The 19,369-nt window shown below is 44.4% G+C and overlaps 1 protein-coding gene across 2 annotated transcripts in view; it reads right to left on the reverse strand.

The window, feature by feature from the left end:
* The window catches only part of LOC144696672 (cystine/glutamate transporter-like), an 81,264-nt gene that overhangs the window by 24,322 nt on the left and 37,573 nt on the right, over positions 1-19,369 (reverse strand). For both annotated transcript variants that reach the window (XM_078568246.1, XM_078568244.1), the window contains one exon: positions 1,473-1,517. In XM_078568246.1, the coding sequence (XP_078424372.1) occupies positions 1,473-1,517 (45 nt within the window). The remainder of the gene's footprint in view (positions 1-1,472; positions 1,518-19,369) is intronic.

Consider the following 19,369-nt stretch of genomic DNA (forward strand, 5'->3'; position numbering starts at 1 on the left):
AGGTCATTGATAAAACAGCTGAAGATAGTTGGTCCTAGGACACCACCCTGAGGAACTCCTGCAGTGATCTCTGGGGCTGAGACGATTGGCCTCCAACAACCACAACCATCTTGGACAGAATTTTACGTTCCCCTGCCAGTGGGTTCGTAGGTGAGTGTGGCCGTAAAATTCCTTGTGTGGCCTTCCCACTGGGCTCCCACCTGCTTGGACCTCTCTGCAATTTTATGGTGGGATAGGCTGATGCCCCTGGCCTTGCCCCAACTGAGGCCCTTTTGGCCAATTAATGACCACTTAAGGGCCATTTCCCTCCCAAGCCCAATTTTCAGACTAGTGGGAGGGGCAGGGGGGCTGCCGATAAAGTGAGCCTGCTCCGGCCTCGGATGGGCAGCGGGGATGGGGGGCGGTCACCTCCATTAACAGCCTCCTTTCAAAATACAGTGCCCCCCAAAACCCCATGGTACTCCCTTCCCACCTGCCCCGGCCCCTCCACCACCAACACCCCCAACCCCCTCTGCACACTCCCCCGGGTTTCACCTCCCCTCCTCCCTCCGAGATCTCCACACTTACCTGGTCCTAGGCTCTTGGGACTTAGGCTCTGGGGACTGTTTGCAACCCCAGTCCTGTCCACTGCACCTTCCGGATGAGAGCGCTGCTGGCCAATCAGATTGGCTGGCAGCCCTCTGAGGTGGGACTTCCTCCTGAGTGAGGGGCACAAGTCCAATTAACACTAGTTAGAGTGTTAAGTAGCTGTGAGGCAGCCAGTATCAGCAGCAACCCGCTCACTGCCGATGCCTTAGATGGTGAGAAAAGGAACCACGCCATCCGAAAAATCCTGACCCTTCTTTTGTGGTAGGTATATGGCTTCAACCAGCAGAGAGCTTTTCCCCCCACCGATTCCCATTGGCTTCAGTTTTGCTACGGCTCCTGGAAACCACACTCAGTCAAATGCTGCCTTGATGTCAAGGGCAGTGACTCTCACCTCACCTCGATTTCAGCTCTTTTGTCCACTGAGTAAGATAATTTTACGCTTGCACTATGTAAAATTTGTCAGTTAGATACCAGTGTTGTAGTTGTACTGAAATAGCTTAGCTAGGGCTGTAGCTCATCCTGGAGCACAATTCTTTATGTCTGCTGCTGGGATGTTTTCAGGGCCCATAGCTGCTATATCCACAGCAAGCTCCCACAGACAACAAAATAAGCAAATGAGATAAATATGCTTTTAATTATGTCTAATTGAGGGATAAATGTTGGCCAAGATACTGGGAGAAATCCCTAGCTCTTCTTTCAATAATGCCATGGGATCTTCTATATTTACTGAAGTAGGAAGGCTGAACCTTGGTTTAATGTTTTTTTCTGAAAGATAATGGGACTAGATTAAATGCTGGACTGTGGTTTAAATCCATGGCCTTCTGATGGAACAATTAAATCATTACTCATTTGCTTGTTAGTTTTGAATCAACTGCAATACATACCTTTCTGGGTTAATTATCTCCTCTGTGACAAAGTTCATATAAAACCTAGAAGAACAAATTCAGATTTGATTGCAATTTGCCATTTAAAGAAAGTATTAGCATACAATTATTACTACTCACCATTCACACAACAGATTTGTACCCTTCACCTATTGACAAATACCGTATTAACACACATCAGTCACATATTCTTTACTGAGTTAACACATCACTCACACATCCCTCACAGTAACTGTTCATACACCATTTACTTGTTCACACATACCACATGTACTCTTTTCAACTGGTAATACGCATGAATGGCTATACTTCAGGCTTGTCTCTAACAGTTTTGAATTGTTTAAGTGGCTTGACAATTGTTTCTGTAAGCACAATGAATCTCTTACAAATTGAACTTCTGTCGTGATCCCTAGCCACGTTTGAGTTTGTATGGCCCAAGTTTAACATTGTCCACCATTGCTGTAAACTGCTTACTAAAGAATACATGGGAGGCCCAAGACGATAGAAAAATATTGCACAGTTGGCCAGCTTTATACAGGATAAACAATGATTGCGGGATCAATGTGCCCTTCTCAGAAAGTTTTGTCTCACTGTTTCTTGGAGTCATGGGGTTGGATTTCTGGGATCCCGTAGTCGGGCTTTCCAATTGGTGCGGACCTCCCCCCACCTCCTGTGTGGGTATAATACAGTAAGTTGCCACTTAGGGCATCAATAGGTCCAAGGGCAAATTAAAATCCACATAGACAACTTCCACTGTATTCCCTTCATCAACCACCTCTACTACTTCATCAAAAAATGCAATTCAGTTAGTGCAACATGATTTACCTTTCACAAATCTATGCTGGCTCTTCTGAATTAACTCAAAATTCCCCAAGTGCCTGTTAATTATTATTTTAATTGTTTGTAAAACCTTACCCACACTGATCTCAAATTTACCAGCCTGTAGTTACCAGAAATGTCCTTACACCATTTCATAAGAACATAAGAAAAAGGAGCAGGAGAAGACCATATGGTCCGAAGAGCTTGTTCCAAAATTCAATATGATCATGGCTGATCTTGGCTTCAACTCCACTTTCCCGCTCATTTCCCATATCCCTTGATTCCCTTCTGTCCATCTCAGCCTTAAATATATTCAGTGATGGTACCCCCACAATCCTCTTGGGTAGGGAATTCCAAAGATTCACAACCCTTTGAATGAAGAAGTTTCTCCTCATCTCAGTCCTAAATAATTGGCCCCTTCTCCTGAAGCTGGATAGATTTGCCAGCCTGAGGAAACCACCTCTCAGAAACAATCCCCTTCATAATCTTGAATGTTTCAATGAGGTCATCTCTCGTTCTTCTAAGCTGAATCTTCGCTGTAATGCCTCCAATGCAAGTATGTCCATCCTTCAATAAAAAGACCAAAACTGCACACAATATTCTAGATGTGGCCTCACCAAAGCGCCATCCAATTGTAGCAAGGCTGTAGTCCAATCCTCTTGCAATAAAGGCCACCATGCCATTTATTTTCTTGAACAAGGGGGTCAGATGTGCCATTTTCCAATCCTCTGGCACCTGTATCTGGCAAAAGTTGGAAGGTTATTGCAAACCCTTTCGCCATCTCAGCTGCCACTTCCCTTGGGAAACCTGGGATGCAAGCCATCCAGACCAGTCAATATATCTACCCTAAGCATAGCCAGCCTTTCCAGTACATCCTGCCTATCAATTTCCATCCCATTCATTCCCTTTACCATCTCCACTTCTACTGATATTTTGTCGGTATCCTCTTCCTTAGTAAACACTGATGCAAAGTATCCATTAAGTATTCCAGCCTTGCACTACACCTCTAAGCACGTATCACCCTCTTTATCCCTAATAGGCCCTACCTCATCTTTTACTACTTGCTTACTATTTATATGCCAGTGCAAGATTTTTGGGTTCCTTTTATGTTAACTGCTGTTATATTTTCACATTCTCCCATTGCCCGTCTTATTTTCCTCTTCACTTCCCCTCTCAACTTATGTATTTAACCTATCCCTGCTTGAAGAATTCACCTGACATGTGTCATATACCCTCTTTTTTGTTTAATCATATTCTCTATCTCTGTCATCATCGAGGAGCCCTGGCTTTAGTTCAACAACATCAAAAACTTATATTTAGATAGTGCCTTTAACATCATGAAATGTCCCAAGACATTTCACAGAAACATTATAGGACAAGGTAGGTCACCAAACCACATAAGGAGATATTAAATCAGATAACCAAAAGCTTGGTCAAAGAGGTAGGTTTTAAGAAGTCACTTAAAGGAGGGAAGCGAGGTAGAGAGGCGGAGAGGTGTAAGGAGGAAATTCCAGTTTCCCTGACTTCCCCTGTTGTTGGATTGTACCAAGCCTGTACTTGAAGCATCTCTTCCTTAAAGATCACCCATTATTCAGTTACAGCTTTTCCTATCAATCTTTGTTCCATTTTATCTTGGCTAGATCCCCTCTCATCTTATTGAAGTTAGACCTCTTCCAATTTAGAAATTTTACTTTACATTGTTCCTTGTCCTTCTCCACTACTAATCTAAACCTTATGATATAATGATCACTCTGCCCCAATTATTCTCCCACAGATATTTGGTCCACATTCACCTGTACCAAATTCAGAATGCCCCCTTCCTAAATGATCAGAGAACATACAGTCAAGGACATTCTCCTGAACACACTTCATAAATACCTCCTTCTCCTTTTCCTTTCGATATTTGGATAAGTAAAATCCTCCAATATCATCATTCTATAGTTCTTGCATATCTCTGTGATTTCCATGCAAATTACTGCTCTATAGCTCTCTCACTATTTGGGTGCCTATAAAATATCCCCAGTATTGTGAACATACCTTTTTTGATTCTCAGCTCTAGCTAAATGGATTCTGTGTTTGCCCCCTCAAGGACAACCTCCCTTTCTAAGATTTCCATATGTTCCCTAGTCAGTATCGCAACCCCACTTCCCTTTTCTGAACCCCTTGTATCTGTGAATATTAGATGCTCAGTCCTTATGATTTTTAAGCTGTTTCCAATATTGTCACTACATCATATCTCACATGATTATTTGTTTTTGTAGCTCACCAGTCTCATTCACCACACTTTGTGTGTTAACATTCCTGCATTCTAAACCTGTTTTCTTTATTCCTTGTAGTCCTTTTTAGTCTGTTACTATCTAACATAGAAATACTTCCTTCTCTAGTACTATCTAACACTCTCACTCTTTTATGCATCTTATTCCTCTTTTCTATTTCTGTTTGCTGGTGCCCACCCCTCTACCAATTTAATTTAAACCCTACCGAACTATGCTAGTGAACCATCCCGCGAGGACATTATCCCAGTCCTGTTGTGGTATAAGCCATCCTTTTTGAACAGTTGCCTCTTGCCCCAGAATAGATACATATGAACTGGGAGCAGGAGTAGGCACTTTGAGCCTGCTCCTCCATTCAATAAGATCATGGCTGATCTGATTGTAACCTCCCCCACTAACTCTGATAACCTTTCACCCCCTTGTTAATCAATAATCTACCTAGCTCTGTCTTAAAAATTTTCAAAGACTCTGCTTCCACCACCTTTTAAGGAAGAAACCTTCTGAAAGAAAAAAATTCTCCTCATCTATATTAAATGAGCAACCCCTTATTTTTAAACCGTGACCCCTAATTCTAGATTCTCCCACAAGAGGAAACATCCTCTCCAATCCACTCTATTAAGACCCCTCAGGGTCTTAATGGTTTCAATCAAATCACCTCTTATTTTTCTAAACTCCAGTGATACAAGCCGAACCTGTCCAACCTTTCCTCATAAGACAATTAAATGCCACCAGCTGCTGTGGTGGGAGTTGAACCCATGTCCCCAGAGCATCAGCCTGAGTTAATTGGATTACTAGTCCAGTGACATTACCACTTGGTCCCAATGACCCAAGAATCTGAAGCCCTCCCTCCTGCATCACGCTTCAAGCCATGCATTGATCTTCCCTAACTTCCTATGAACTGTAACAGATCTTTCACACAAAATGTAGAGCCAACAGGCACTTATCAGGACTTACGACAACTGAGAACTTTACATATCATACATGTACACTATCCTTTTACCTTTCAGAATGTGATTGAATCTGGTTCTGGTAGATTGGAGGCAGTGTTTATTACTATTTAATATGTGGACGGGTTAATAATAATAGTTATTTAGTAGTATAGAACTTGAGTATTGCTGAAAAAAGAGACATGTCAAAGCTTTTAATCTTGCACTCTTCAGGACACTTCGCAAGAATACCAATATAGGGGGAAAACAACAATTTATACTGTATCTTAAAAAAGTGCTGATTGGTTGGCAAGTGGATTCTGATTGGTAGAGGCGTTGCCATGGAGAATGCACCAGTCAAGGTGAATGACAGCTGCCAAGCATTGTTTGAAATTTAAACCAGGCAACTTGACCCTGATTGGTGAAGGTATTGCTCTGAGGAATGAGTCAGCAAATGGCTATCACTTATTTAGTTTAGCTGCAACAGGCACAATGTGTGTACATGTTCTTTCTGTCTGCAACGAACAGGGCCATGTGCATTAATATATATAATGTAATATATTAATAATAATAATAGCCATTATTGTTTACTTGACAGAACATGGTGAAGACATATCCAAGAGAGTATTGGTTCCTGACCAAAGATTGCAGCTACCCACTTCAAGAATACACTAGTAGTATAAAGTTATTAATTGACAGGATATTCTTGAATTTTTTTATATCACTTTTTGGAAAACAATTAATAAGTGCTTGCTAGCTGAAGATGCCTTCAAATATTCTCATTTTATAGTTAGTGTTTTATTAATAGTTCTTAAAAATCTGTTAGGGTTTTACAGTAATGAGTGATTAAAAAGGTCTAAGAATTTTTGGCACTTCCATTTAAACAGAATTAGTATTGAACTTTGCTTTTACTGTCAGCAAATTTTACATTTATGTACAGTTGCTCAGTCAAAACTGCCTCAGTTAATTTGGACTCATTTCAAATCTGGCGTCAGAAGCTGAAAGACTTTGTACCTGGCTACTGCAATCCCAATTCAAATGGTGCCCACAGTGGTCAAAAGAAAGAACAAAAGAAAGACTTGCATTTATACAGAACCTTTCATGACCTCAAGACACCCCAAAGCACTTTACAGCCAATGAACTACTTTTGAATTGTAGCTACTACTGTAGGAAAGCCAATTTGTGCAAAGCAAACTCCCACAAACAGCAATGTGAAAATGACAAAATAACCTGTTTTTGTGATGTTGATAAATATTGGTCAGGACACCAGGGATAACTCCTCTGCTCTTCTTCAAGGCAGTGCTTTGGGCTCTTTTACATCAATTTGAAAGCTTGGTATGTGAAGCTCAATTAATGACCCACATTTTAACTTAAAGTACTCATTGGAAATGGAGAAGGTGAAGGGTTAAAATATCAAATATCTACTTAATGCTTGTAGTGTTCAATTGTTCTGATTTTGATTATGTGAATCTGTTTACTATTGATGCACACTGTGCTTGATTAGCTAAGCCTGCTCATTGACACAGAGAAAAGTGAACAAACTGAAAGAGCTGGAAGCCAGAGCTGAAGCTTGGAGTAGACATTTTAAAGCACTGTACATAAAACCTGTTACACACATAGAAACCAGAGCTATCTCTGCATAGATCTGAGATATAAAATATACAATAAAATGGCAATGAGGATGATGGAGAAAAGTTTAAATCAACCAATTCCTGCAGTTTCCATTCCTTACCAGGAGATCCACCCATGCACGTCATGGAATCGATGGACTTTGGGAACTATCTGCTCACTACAGGGATTTGGACAGGCCAGATGCAGCAGCAATCTGTAAGAGGGTGATACTCGTACATTGTCTCAGAGCAGAAAGCTAGTGAATATTTGAGCAGTTCACAGAAGATATGTCTACGTTTGATACAGGGCAGTAAGTGCTCTCAAAAAGTACTTTGGGTCAAAGCAAAATGTGATGATGTAAATTCCACCAGAGATGCCAGGGAAATGGTGAGCCTATTTAACAATACATGGCACCATTGCAGCAATTAGCTGCTACATGTAAGTTTGGTACACTAATCGATGAACAACCGAACATACATATGAACATACAAATTAGGAGCAGGAATAGGCCACTCGGTCCCTCAAGTCTGCTCCGCCATTGAATAAGATCATGGCTGATCTGATTGCAACCTCAACTCCTCATTCCCACCTACCCCCGATAACCTTTCACCCCCTTGCTTATCAACAATCTATCTAGCTCTGCCTTAAAAATATTCAAAGACTCTGCTTCCACCACCTCTTGAGGAAGAGAGTTCCAAATACCCAAGAACCCTCTGAGAGAAAACATTTCTCCTCATCCCTGTCTTAAATGGCCCCTTATTTTCAAACAGGGAACCCTAGTTCTAGATTCTCCCACAAGAGGGAACATCCTTTCTGCATCCACCCTGTTAAGACCAACAGGATCCTATACGTTTCAATCAAGTCGCTTCTAATTCTTCTAGACTCCTGTGGACACAAGCCTAGCCTGTCCAGCCTTTCCTCATCAGACAACCAGCCAATTCCAGGTATTAATCTAGTAAACCTTCTCTGAACTGCCTCCAATGCATTTACATCCTTCCTTAAATAAGGAGACCACACTGTATTCAAGATATGGTCTCATTAATGCCTTATATAACTGAAGCATAACATCCTTACTTTTATGTTCAATTCCTCTCGTAATAAAGGATACCATTCCATGAACCTTCTTAATTACTTGCATACTAACCTTTTGCAATTCGTGCAACAGGACACCCAGATCCCTCTGCATCTCAGAGCTCTGCAGACATTGTCTGTGTAAGTAACACTCTGCTTTTTCATTCTCCTGCCAAAGTGAACAACCTCACGTTTTCCCACATTATACTCCATCTGTCAGATTTTTGCCCACTCACTCAACCTATCCATCTGCAGCCTCCTTATGGCCTCTTCACAACCTACTTTCCGACCTATCTTTGTGTAATTTAGCTACCATGCCTTCACTCTCCTCATCTAAGTAATTGATATAAATTGTAAAAAGTTGAGGCCCCAGCACAGACGCCTGCAGGAATCCACTCATCACATCCTGCCAAACAGAAAGAGACCCGTTTATGCATGCTCTCTGCTTTCTGCCAGGCAGCCAATCTTCTATCCATGTTAACATGTTACCCCCTACGCCATGAGCTTTTATTTTCCCCAATAACCTTGATGTGGCACCTTATGAAGTGCCTTCTGGAAATCTAAGTACAGAACATCTACAGGCTCCCCTTTATCCACAGTGCATGTTACTCTTTCAAAGAACTCCAATAAATTGGTTAAATGCTATTTCCCTTTCATAAAACCATGCTGACTCTTCCCCATTGTCTTAAGGTTTTCTAAGTGTCCAGCTATAACCTTCATAATGATCAACACTAACACCTTCCTCATGACAGACATCAAGCTAACTGGCCTAAAGTTTCCTGTTTTCTGCCTCCCTTCCTTCTTGAATAGAAGGGTTATATTTACTACTTTCCAGTCTGATCTACTTTCCAGAATTTCACGAATTTTGGAAAATTAACACCAACGCAGCTATTGGGTGGAATCAACCCAGATTTGCACTAAGTGTGGTAGAGGGCGGGTAAAATGAGGTTTTACCCACCCGCTGCAATGGCGGCTTCACATGCCATATCATCCCAAACCTACCGCATTAATTATGATTTCCCAGGAAACATGCCATTTCCATGTGGACGGGCTTTCGCTCGCCCGCCATGCCATCACCTCACCACTTCAACACACTGGGCGCAATGTTTAAACTGCAGCCATGCGCACACCTCTCAGTGCATCCAGCCCGCGGCGAGTGCTGCATGGAAGACTGCAGCCCCTAGGTTCAATGACGCATCCCTCGAGCGCCTTTTGGATGCAGTGGAGGCCCACCATGATGTCCTCTACCCCTGTTCTGGCCGCAGGATGGGCAGCAACATCACCAATCTGGCTTGGGAGGCAGTGGCAGTGGTGGTCAGTGCCAATGCCCTGAAAAGAGGCAGCACCAGGTGCCGCAAGAAGCTGAATGATCTCCTCCATTCCACCAGGGTAAGACACTATTGTCATCACTCTCAAGTCACACACTCACAAACCAATCATGCATCCACAGGGCCCTCACTCACTGCCAGTTCAAGGAACATCACCATTCACTCTCTCACACACCTTCATTGTCCTCATCCTGTGAATGGGACCACTTAATACCCACACATGCCAGGCATACTTATTATTTGGCCTGACAGGCATCTTGCTTACACTTTCTCCATTTCTATTCATGCAGGACAAGCAGGCACACAACAAAAGGGAGAGGTTGTGGACTGGTGGAGGAATTCCTGAAATCAAGGTCCTCATGGACTTTGAAAACTGAGCCATCCAGCTGACTGGTGAGGATCTGGACTGTTCCAGTTCTGACGTTGAGGTTGGCGGTGCCCAACCAAGTGAGGATCCAGCAGTGCAACATCCATCAGACAACCATACTGTGAGTGATGTGTCCTGTTTCACAGGCCACTGCCATGCACTAATTATCTCTCCTTGCTTTCGCAGGCACATCTGGGAAACTGCCAAGAGAGTCCACGACCCAGGGCCTCCAATCAAGCCCTGAGGGAAACTCAGGAGAGGAATCTGCTGAAACCCTCCCTGAAAACCCTCACAGTGCTCACCCACACCATCCACCGGCACAGAGACACACGCCTCGGTGGAACCTAGTTTTAGAGTAGACTCAGGATCACAATCTGGTGAGCACATCGCACTTTCTGATCCACAGCAGGCAGAGGCAGGGACTTCCCAGGTCCCTGGCACTCGGAGGACTGCTGGAGGCCAGAACATTGCTGAGTCCGAGTCAGATGACGAGTCTCTGGACTCAGTCATGTGACAGTTGCTGGAGTTGCAAAAGCAAGCTCAGGAACATCAGGAAGGGATGTCCGCTGCACTCCTCAGATTGCAGGGCATGATGGAGGAGTCTGTCCACCTTCAGGCTGAGGTGATAGCGCCGGCATGCCAACACACTGAGGTCAATGCTAGTAGGACGGTGGCCGACATGGAGACCTTGGTCCAGGACATCGATCCTTTACTGCTACCCGGGCTGAACTCTATCGCTGTTGCCATAGTTGGTCTCCAACAGTGTGTACGTGAGAGGGGTGTGGGGCAGCCTGATCTCACTCCAGCTACCCCTTCTCCTCAAGGAGTCAGCCTGGGGCCCTTGGGCACCCATAGGGAGGAGGATCAGCAGGTGCACGCCCCGGGGCCATCCATCTAGGTGACTCTGGGAGTGCCCAGCCAATCTGAATCCCCTCTTCCTGTGACCTCAGCAGCTCCAGCTCCACAGGACGAGGAGGGTGCCACTGCCACACAGCAAGATCCTGAGATCAGACCGGGGCCCTCCAGGTCTGGGCTCTCCAGAGGACGCCCACTAAGTTCATCACAGACAACAGGGCGTAGCAGTCAGCCTCCATCTCCGCTGTGGATGTCCAGGGAGCACCAAGACATAGCGGCAGAATTAGGAAAGTTAAGAAGGTGTAACTCTTTTGAGTACAACCAATTAAGCTAAATTAAAGAGAATAAGGGACAAAGTAAGAGGCAGCTGCTTGAAGGGATAGTGCAAAAGAAAAATAAATCACAAAGGAAAAAGAAGATGTAACTCTTTTGAGTCAAAACAAATAAACTAAATGAACAAATCAAGGGACAAAGTAAAAAGCAGCCCCTTAAAGGGAAACTGAAAAATAAGACATAGTTGCACAGCCTGGGCATGGGTGTTAATCACTCGTACATAATGTTCACTATTGTAAATAAACTTTCAACAATGTTTCCCTGCCTACAGCTCCTTGTTCTGATGAGCAGTGTTCGTGTCACTTAGATGTGAAACCTTTCTGCACAAGATAAAGGCAGGTGTCTCAGTCCAGGGCCTCTTCCCTGTGCTTTGTGCGGCCTTCAGACCACAGTGATGGTCCAGCCTCACACTCCCTGGACACATTACTGACGCCTGCACCTCGATGGTGCTTGTCAGTGCTGACAGAATGTTGTGGACAGGCGTCACAGAGTTCCGTCATTCTCTCTGTGTGCTCTCAGCACCTTTAAGGTGGGGCTGGCCCCCATCTCTTCAGCATCTGTGACCAGTGAGGCTGTGCTCCTGAAGGGGTCAGGTGTTGAAGGCTGACAAAGGAACAAATGCTTTTAAAGTTTCAGTGCTGTGTCTCCATAATATGACCCTGATCACAGAGCGCAAGTGAGAAGCCCTCAGCCAGACAGGATCAGACATTCACAGAGGCAATGTGAAGGTCTATGGAGTGTCCTCACTGCATGTCATCATCATCCTCCTGCAATCGAGTGACTAATCAGGGCCTCCGCTGCATCTTAATGACAGGAGCATTATCACAGAGAGTATGTGCGCTGCCCTAAGCCAGACTGGAGTCAAACGTTCTTAGATGCAACATGAATATCTTATGGTGCCTTCTCACTGCATGTCGTCATCATCCTCCACAAATCTAGCAGCTATGAGGGCCTCCCAAGTGCACCTGCCTCATCTGGCCAGTGCGAGGGCCTCATTGCCGTCACCCTCACCTTTGAGGACTTCTTCACCCTCATCATCGATGTCCTCCTCATCAGAGGAGACCTGCAGCTCCTGCATCTTCTCCTTTGCCAGCTCCTGTCCCCATTGCGGCGCCAGTTTGTAAAGTGCGCAGCAGGCGGCAACGATGTGTGACACCCTCTGGACTCTATTGCAGGGCTCCACCACATCGATCCAGGCACCAGAACCTCATTTTCAGCATCCCAATGGTTTGCTCCACCAAGCTGCGAGTTGCAGCATGAGCCTCATTATACATTCGCTCTGCTGCAGTCTGAGGCCACAGCATGGGTGTCATCAGCCATGTCCTCTGCGGGTAGCCCTTGTCCCCTAGGAGAAAACCCTGCAACCTCTGTGGATCCTGGAAGATGTCAGGGATCTGTGACCAACTGAGAATGTAGGAGTTGTGGACACTCGTCTGTGCGTAGGCCTGCAGGATGCGTTTGTGGCTGTCGCTCACCAGCTGCACATTCAGCGAATGGAAGCCTTTGCAGTTGACATAGATGACCCCTTGTTGTGATGGAGATCTGAATGCCACATGAGTGCAGTCGATCGCATGCTGCACCTGTGGGAAACCTGAGATCTGGGCAAATCCAATCGTTCTTGCATCGTGGTACTGGGCAAAATGCACAAGGTTGTGTGCCCTCATGGAGATGGCATCCGTGACCTCATGGGTGCATTTGTGGACGGAGGCTTGCGATATCTCACATAGGTCACCTGTGGAGCCCTGAAAGGATCTACTGGCGTGAAAATTGAGCGGTGTTCACTTTCATGACCACTGGCAGTGGATGCCCTCCATATCCCCATGGCACCAAATCCTGCAGCAGCTGGCAGATGTGACCGACCAGTTCCCTAAACATGCGCAGTCTTTGGCGACACTGGTTGTTGGTCATCTGCAGGAATGAAAGGCAACGTCTATAGACCCTGGGTCTAGCTAGGCATTGACCAGCGTCGGCTCCTCGGCGGTGCATGTGGGAGCTCCAGCCACCCCGTCTTCCAGAGGGTGCCGCTCCTCCCTCTGCACAGCCAGGCACCTCAGTCACTCTTTTCTCCGTTGTCCCCACTCTCTGTACGCCATGAGGCATATAGTTAGGTCACCAGGCTCCATGCACCTGATGTGCTGCTCCTGCAGGATGAAAGAGAGAGACTTGTGGGTTAGTTTGGGTGTACTAAGAGCCTCTCTTGGTTAAGTCTGAAGGCCCCTTAACGCATCCTGGAGAGTGCTGGCCACTGCTTGGATGGCCAGAGTTTAGTGCGCTGCATGACTACCCAAAACCCCACCTTCCTCCACCCCAATCCACCCGACTGATTGGTGGCAGCTTTGCCCACTGGACTGCATGCTGTGCTCCCAGCTCAGGCACAAGCATTCTCCTAACCCGCACTGCAAGGCTGCGCTGTTAGCCTGAGCCATCGGGGAGACTGCTCCAAACTGGGATGATGACATTGCAAGGGGCTGTGAGCATCTCCAACAGTGACTGCTCCTTGGCCAGCTTTCTCAAGGAGGTTGTACAATGTGCCCAGTCGTCCAACTGTTCTGCAGCCCACTAAAACTCTCATTAGTTTGCAGTCTGTGTCCAAGGGGTGAAAGGTTCTGGAGCGCTTGGTGGCTCTTTGATGCCTCTGCATTGCTTGAGTGGTGGAGAAGCTAGAGGCTCGACTCCACACATGTCAATGTGGCTGTGTCTGAACTGTCTCAGCTGCAGAGGAATGGTCACTTTGTACAAGGTTTCTGTAATGCGTGGCCTCTTCCCTCCACCCCCCCACCCCCTCCCACCCCCACCCCCCACCCCACCCAGCACGTGCTTGTTCACTACCTTCAACTGCAGTGCAGCCCTTGCCCCCACACCTCCAACGTGCCTCAACCTTGAAGTCCAACAGGCAACCTTGGCGAGCACTGCGCAATGTTACTGTGCACTCACCTCCAAGTTCCCCTCAAAGTGCAGCTCACTAAGTGCACACCTTAGATATGCTATTGTGAACCACATCGGCGCATATCACGCCGACATGGGCGGACGACCCAACAGGGAGGAATGATTCTGGCGGGCTGGCCTAATAATGATATTATAATGAGGTTCCTGAAGTACAATGTCAGGAAATGCAGCCCGCCATCGACGGGCAAAGTGGACGATCGCAAACTGGTTTCACGGTGCCACAAAACTGATTTTTGACCTTCTCACCATGTTGTCCGCTCACACCGCCGAGCATTTTCTGACACCAGCAGGCACGGATGATTCCGCCCATTACATAAGAGCATAAGAAATGGGAACATGAGAGGACCATTTGGCCCCTCGAAACTGCTCTGCCATTAAATAAGATCATGGCTGATCTTCTTGTGTTTCGATTTCCACATTCCTATCTAACCCTGATAACCTTTGCTTCCCTTGCCTAACAAGACTCTATCTACCTCTGCCTTATAAATATTCAATTACCCCCACCTCCACTGCCTTCTGAGGCAGAGAGTTCCAAAGTCGCACAACCCTCTGAGAGAAAAAATTTCTCTTCATCTCTGTCCTAAAAGGGCGACCTCTAATTTTAAAACAGTGCCCCCTAGTTCTGGACTCGCCCACAAGAGGAAACATCCTTTCAACATCCAACTTGTCAAGGCCATTCAAGATCTTGTATACTTCAATCAAATCACCCCTTGCTCTTCTAAGTTCCAGTGCAAACAAGCCCAGTCTGTCCAACCTTTCCTCATAAGACAACCCATTCATTTCGGGTAACAATCTAGTAAACCTCCTTTGAACCACCTCCAATGCGTTTACATCCTGCCTTAAATAAGGAGACCAAAAGTGCACACAGTATTCGAGGTGCAGTCTCACCAATGCCCCGTATAACTGAAACATAACATCTTTACTTTTATGCTCAATTCCTCTTGTAATAAAGGATAGGATTCCATTAGCCTTCTTAATTACTCACTGTACCTGCATACTAACTTTTTGTTACTCATGTACTAGAACACCCAGATCCATCTGCACCTCAGATTTATGCAGCCGTTCTCCATTTAAGTAATACTCTGCTTTTTTGTTCTTCCTGCCAAAGTGAACAACTTCACATTTTCCCACATTAAACTCTATTTGTAAGATCTTTGCCCACTCACTCAGCCTATCTATATCCATCTGCAACCTCATGTCCTCTTCACAACATACTTTCCTAACTATCTTTGTTATCTGCAAATTTAGCTACCATGTCTTCACTCCCCTCATTTAAGTCATTGATGTAAATCGTAAAAAGCTGAGGCCCCAGCAGGACTCCACTCATCACATCCTGCCAATCAGAAAAAGACCCATTTATGCATACTCTCTGCTTTTTGCCTGGCAGCCAATCTTCTATTCATGCTAATATGTTATCCCCTACACCATGTGCTTTTATTTTCCTTAATAAACTTTGATGTGGCACCTTATCAAATGCCTTCTGGAAATCCAAGTATAGGCTCCCCTTTATCAACTGCGCATGTTACTCCCTCAAAAACCTCCAATAAATTGGTTAAACATGATATTCCTTTCACAAAACCATGCTGACTCTTCCCTATTGCCTTGAGCTCTTCTAAGTGCCCAGCTATAACCTCCTTAATGATCAATTCTAATAACTTCCCCACGACGGATGTCAAGCTAACTGGCCTATAGTTTCCTGTTTTCTGCCTCCCTCCCTTCTTGAATAGAGGGGTTATATTTGCTACTTTCCAATCTGATGGAACCTTTCCAGAATCTAGTGAATTTTGGAAAATTAACACCAGGGCATTGACTACCTCATTAGCCACCTCTTTTAAGACCCTAAGATGTAGTCCATCAAGTCCTGGAGACTTGCCAGCCTGCAGCTCCACTAATTTGCTCAGTACCATTTCCCTAGTGATTTCAATTTCACCAAGCTCCTTTTTCCCGTTCACCTCCTGACTTGCAGCTATTACTGGAATGTTTTTTGTATCCTCTATAGTGAACACAGAAGCAAAATATTTGTTCATTTCTTCTGCCTTTTCCTTATTATCTACCATTAACTCCTAACTGTCACTCCCTAGAGGACCAACACTCACTTTACTTACTCTTTTCCTTTTTAAATACCTGTAGAAACACTTGCTATCATAGATTTTTTATATCATTTCCATTTTAACATTTCTAGCTAGCTTCCTCTCATACACTAATTCCTTTCTCCTGATTAAACTTTTAGTTATTCTCTGCCGTTCTTTATATTCTGTTTAATCATCTATCCTGCCACTCACCTTTGCAGAGTTCTATGCCTTTTCCTTAAGTTTGATGCTTTCTTTAATTTCTTTAGTTAGCCACGGATCGCAGATCCTCTCCTTAGAATTTTTCTTTGTAGTAGGAATATAATTATTCTGAGTATTCTAAAATATCCCCTTAAATGCCTGCCTCTGTTTCTCTATTGATTTATTCTCTAGCCTGGTAAACCCAGTTCACTTCAGTTCACTCAGCTTTCATGCCCACATAGTTGCTCTTATTTAAGTTTAAAATACTAGTCTTAGACCCACTCTTCTCCCTTTCATACTGGATGTAAAATTCAATCATATTGTGGTTGCTGCTACCTAGGGGTGCCTTCACTGTGAGGTCATTAGTTAATCCTGTCACATTACACAATACCAGGTCTAATATAACCTGCTCTCTGGTTGGTTCCAGAACGTGCTGCTCTAAAAAACTATTATGAAAGCATTCTATGAACTCCTCATCTAGGCTATTACTGCCAATCTGATTTTTCTAGTTTATATGTAGATTAAAATCACCCATGAGTATTGTCATCCCTTTATCTCAAGCACCCAATATTTCTTCTTGTATACTTTGTCCTACATTGTGGACACTGTTAGGGGGCCTATAGACCACTCCCACTAGTGACTTCTTTCCCATATTATTCCTCATCTCCACCCAAACCAAACTTGCATCCTGATCTCCTCAATCAAGGTCATATCTAACTATTGCACCAATGCCATCCTTGATTAACACTGCCACCCCTCCACTTTTACCTAGCTTCCTATTCTTCTTGAATGTCATATACCCCTCAACATTCAGGACCCAATCCTTGTCATCCTGCAGCCATGCCTCCATAATGGCTATCTGATCATATTTATTTATTTCAATGTGCGCTATCAATTCATTTACTTTGTTATGAATGCTACATGCAGTCAGGTACAGAGCCTTTAGTTTTGTCTTTTTGCTACCTCTGTAACACCTAGTCTTGACTGTTGGTGTATTGTTAGATTTTTTTTCTCTGTCCCTTACTGCCATTCTCTGACTCTCATTTCTCATATTACTATTTTGCTTTCCTGCTTTAACTCTACTCCCTGATTTGCTACCTCTACCCAACTTGATCCCTCACCCTCCTTGTTTAGCTTAAAGCCCTCTCTATTTCCCTAGTTATGTGGTTCGTTAGAACACTGATCCCAGCATGGTCCAGATGTAGACCGTCCCAATGGTACAGCCCCCACTTTCCCCAGTACCGATATCAATACCACACAAACCAATTGTTGGAGCTGCGGGCTGAAAAATCCCCGGGTCTTGATGGACTTCATCCTAGGGTCTTGAAAGAAGTGGCTAGTTAAATAGTTGATGCGTTGGTTTTAATTTACCAAAATTCCCTAGATTTAGGGAAGGTTCCATGAGGTTGGAAAATTGCAAATGTAACTCCTTTATTCATAAAGGGAGGGAGACAGAAAGCAGGAAACTACAGGCCAGTTAGGATAACATCTGTCATAGGGAAAATGTTAGAAGCTATTATTAAAGATGTTATAGCAGGGCACTTGGAAAATTTCAGGGTAATCAGGCAGAGTCAACATGGTTTTGTGAGCGGGAAATCATGTTTAACCAATTTATTGGAGTTCTTTGAAGGAGTCACATGTGCTGTGGATAAAGGGGAACTAGTGGATGTACTGTACTTAGGTTTTCAGGAGGCATTCGATAAGATGCCACTTCAAAGGTTACTGCAGAAAATAAAAGCTCAGGGTGTCGGGGTAGCACATTGGCATGGATAAAAGATTGGCTAACTGACAGGAAACAGAGCGTAGCCTTTGATGGGTCTTTTTCTGGCTGGTGGGATGAAACAAGTGATGTGCTGCTGGGATCAGTGCTGGGGCCTCAACTTTTTACAATTTATATAAATTACTTGGAAGAAGAGACAGGTGGAATGGTTGCTAAATTTGCTGATGACAAAAAGATAGACGGTAAGTAAGTAGTGAGGAGGATGTAAGGAGGCTACAAAGTGATATGGATAGATTAAGTGAGTAGGCAAAGACCTTGGAAATGGAGTATAATGTGGGCTAATGTGAAATTGTCCATTTTAGCAGGAAGAATAAAAAAGAAGCATATTATCTCAATGGTGAGAGATTGCAGAGCTCTGAGATTCAGAGCGATCTGGATGTCCTAGTGCATGAATCACAAAAGGCTAGTATGCAGGTACAGCAAGTAATTAGCAAAGCTAATAGAATGTTATCAATTATTGCGAGGGGAATTGAATACAAAAGTAGGGAGGTTATGCTTCTGTTGTACAGGGCACCGGTGAGACTACATCTGGAGTACTGTGTACAGTATTGGTCTCCTTATTTAAGGGAAGATGTAAATGCATTAGAAGCAGTTCAGGGAAAGTTTACTAGATTAATACCAGAAATGGGTGGGTCGTATTATGAGGAAAGGTTGCACAGGTTAGGCTTGTATCCACTGGAATTTAGAAGAGTAAGAGGTGACTTGATCGAAACCTTTAAGATCCTGAGCGGTCTTGACAGGGTGGATGTAGAGAGGATGTTTCCTCTTGTGGGAGAGTCTAGAACTAGGGGTCACAATTTAAAAATAAAAGGGCCGCTCATTTAAGACAGAGGTGAGGAGAAATTTTTTCTCTCAGAGGGTCTTGAGCCTTTGGAACTCTCTTCCTCAAAAGACAGGGGAAGCAGGGTCGTTGAATATTTTTAAGACAAAGTTAGATAGATTCTTGATTAACAAGGGGGTGAAAGATTATCGGGGTAGGTGGGACTTTACAGTCAGAGCAGCCATGATCCTATTGAATGGTGGAGCAGGCTCGAAGTGCCAAGTGCCTGCTCCTGCTCCTAGTTCGTATGTATGTAAGAACTGGAATTCACTTCTCCCACACCAGTCTTTTAGCCACGCATTTGTTTCCCTAACCTTATTTTCCCTATGCCAATTTGCATGAGGCTCAGGTAATAGTCCAGAGATTATTACCTTTGAAGTTCTGCTTCTTAATTTGAAGCCTAGCTCTTCATACAGACCATGCAGAAGTTCTTTCCTTGTCCTGCCTATGTCGCTGGCACCTACTTGGAGCACAATAATCGGATCCTCCCCTCCCACT

This window comes from Cetorhinus maximus, chromosome 22 (genome assembly GCF_964194155.1).
Source record: "Cetorhinus maximus chromosome 22, sCetMax3.hap1.1, whole genome shotgun sequence".
In the NCBI taxonomy this organism is placed as follows: domain Eukaryota; kingdom Metazoa; phylum Chordata; class Chondrichthyes; order Lamniformes; family Cetorhinidae; genus Cetorhinus; species Cetorhinus maximus.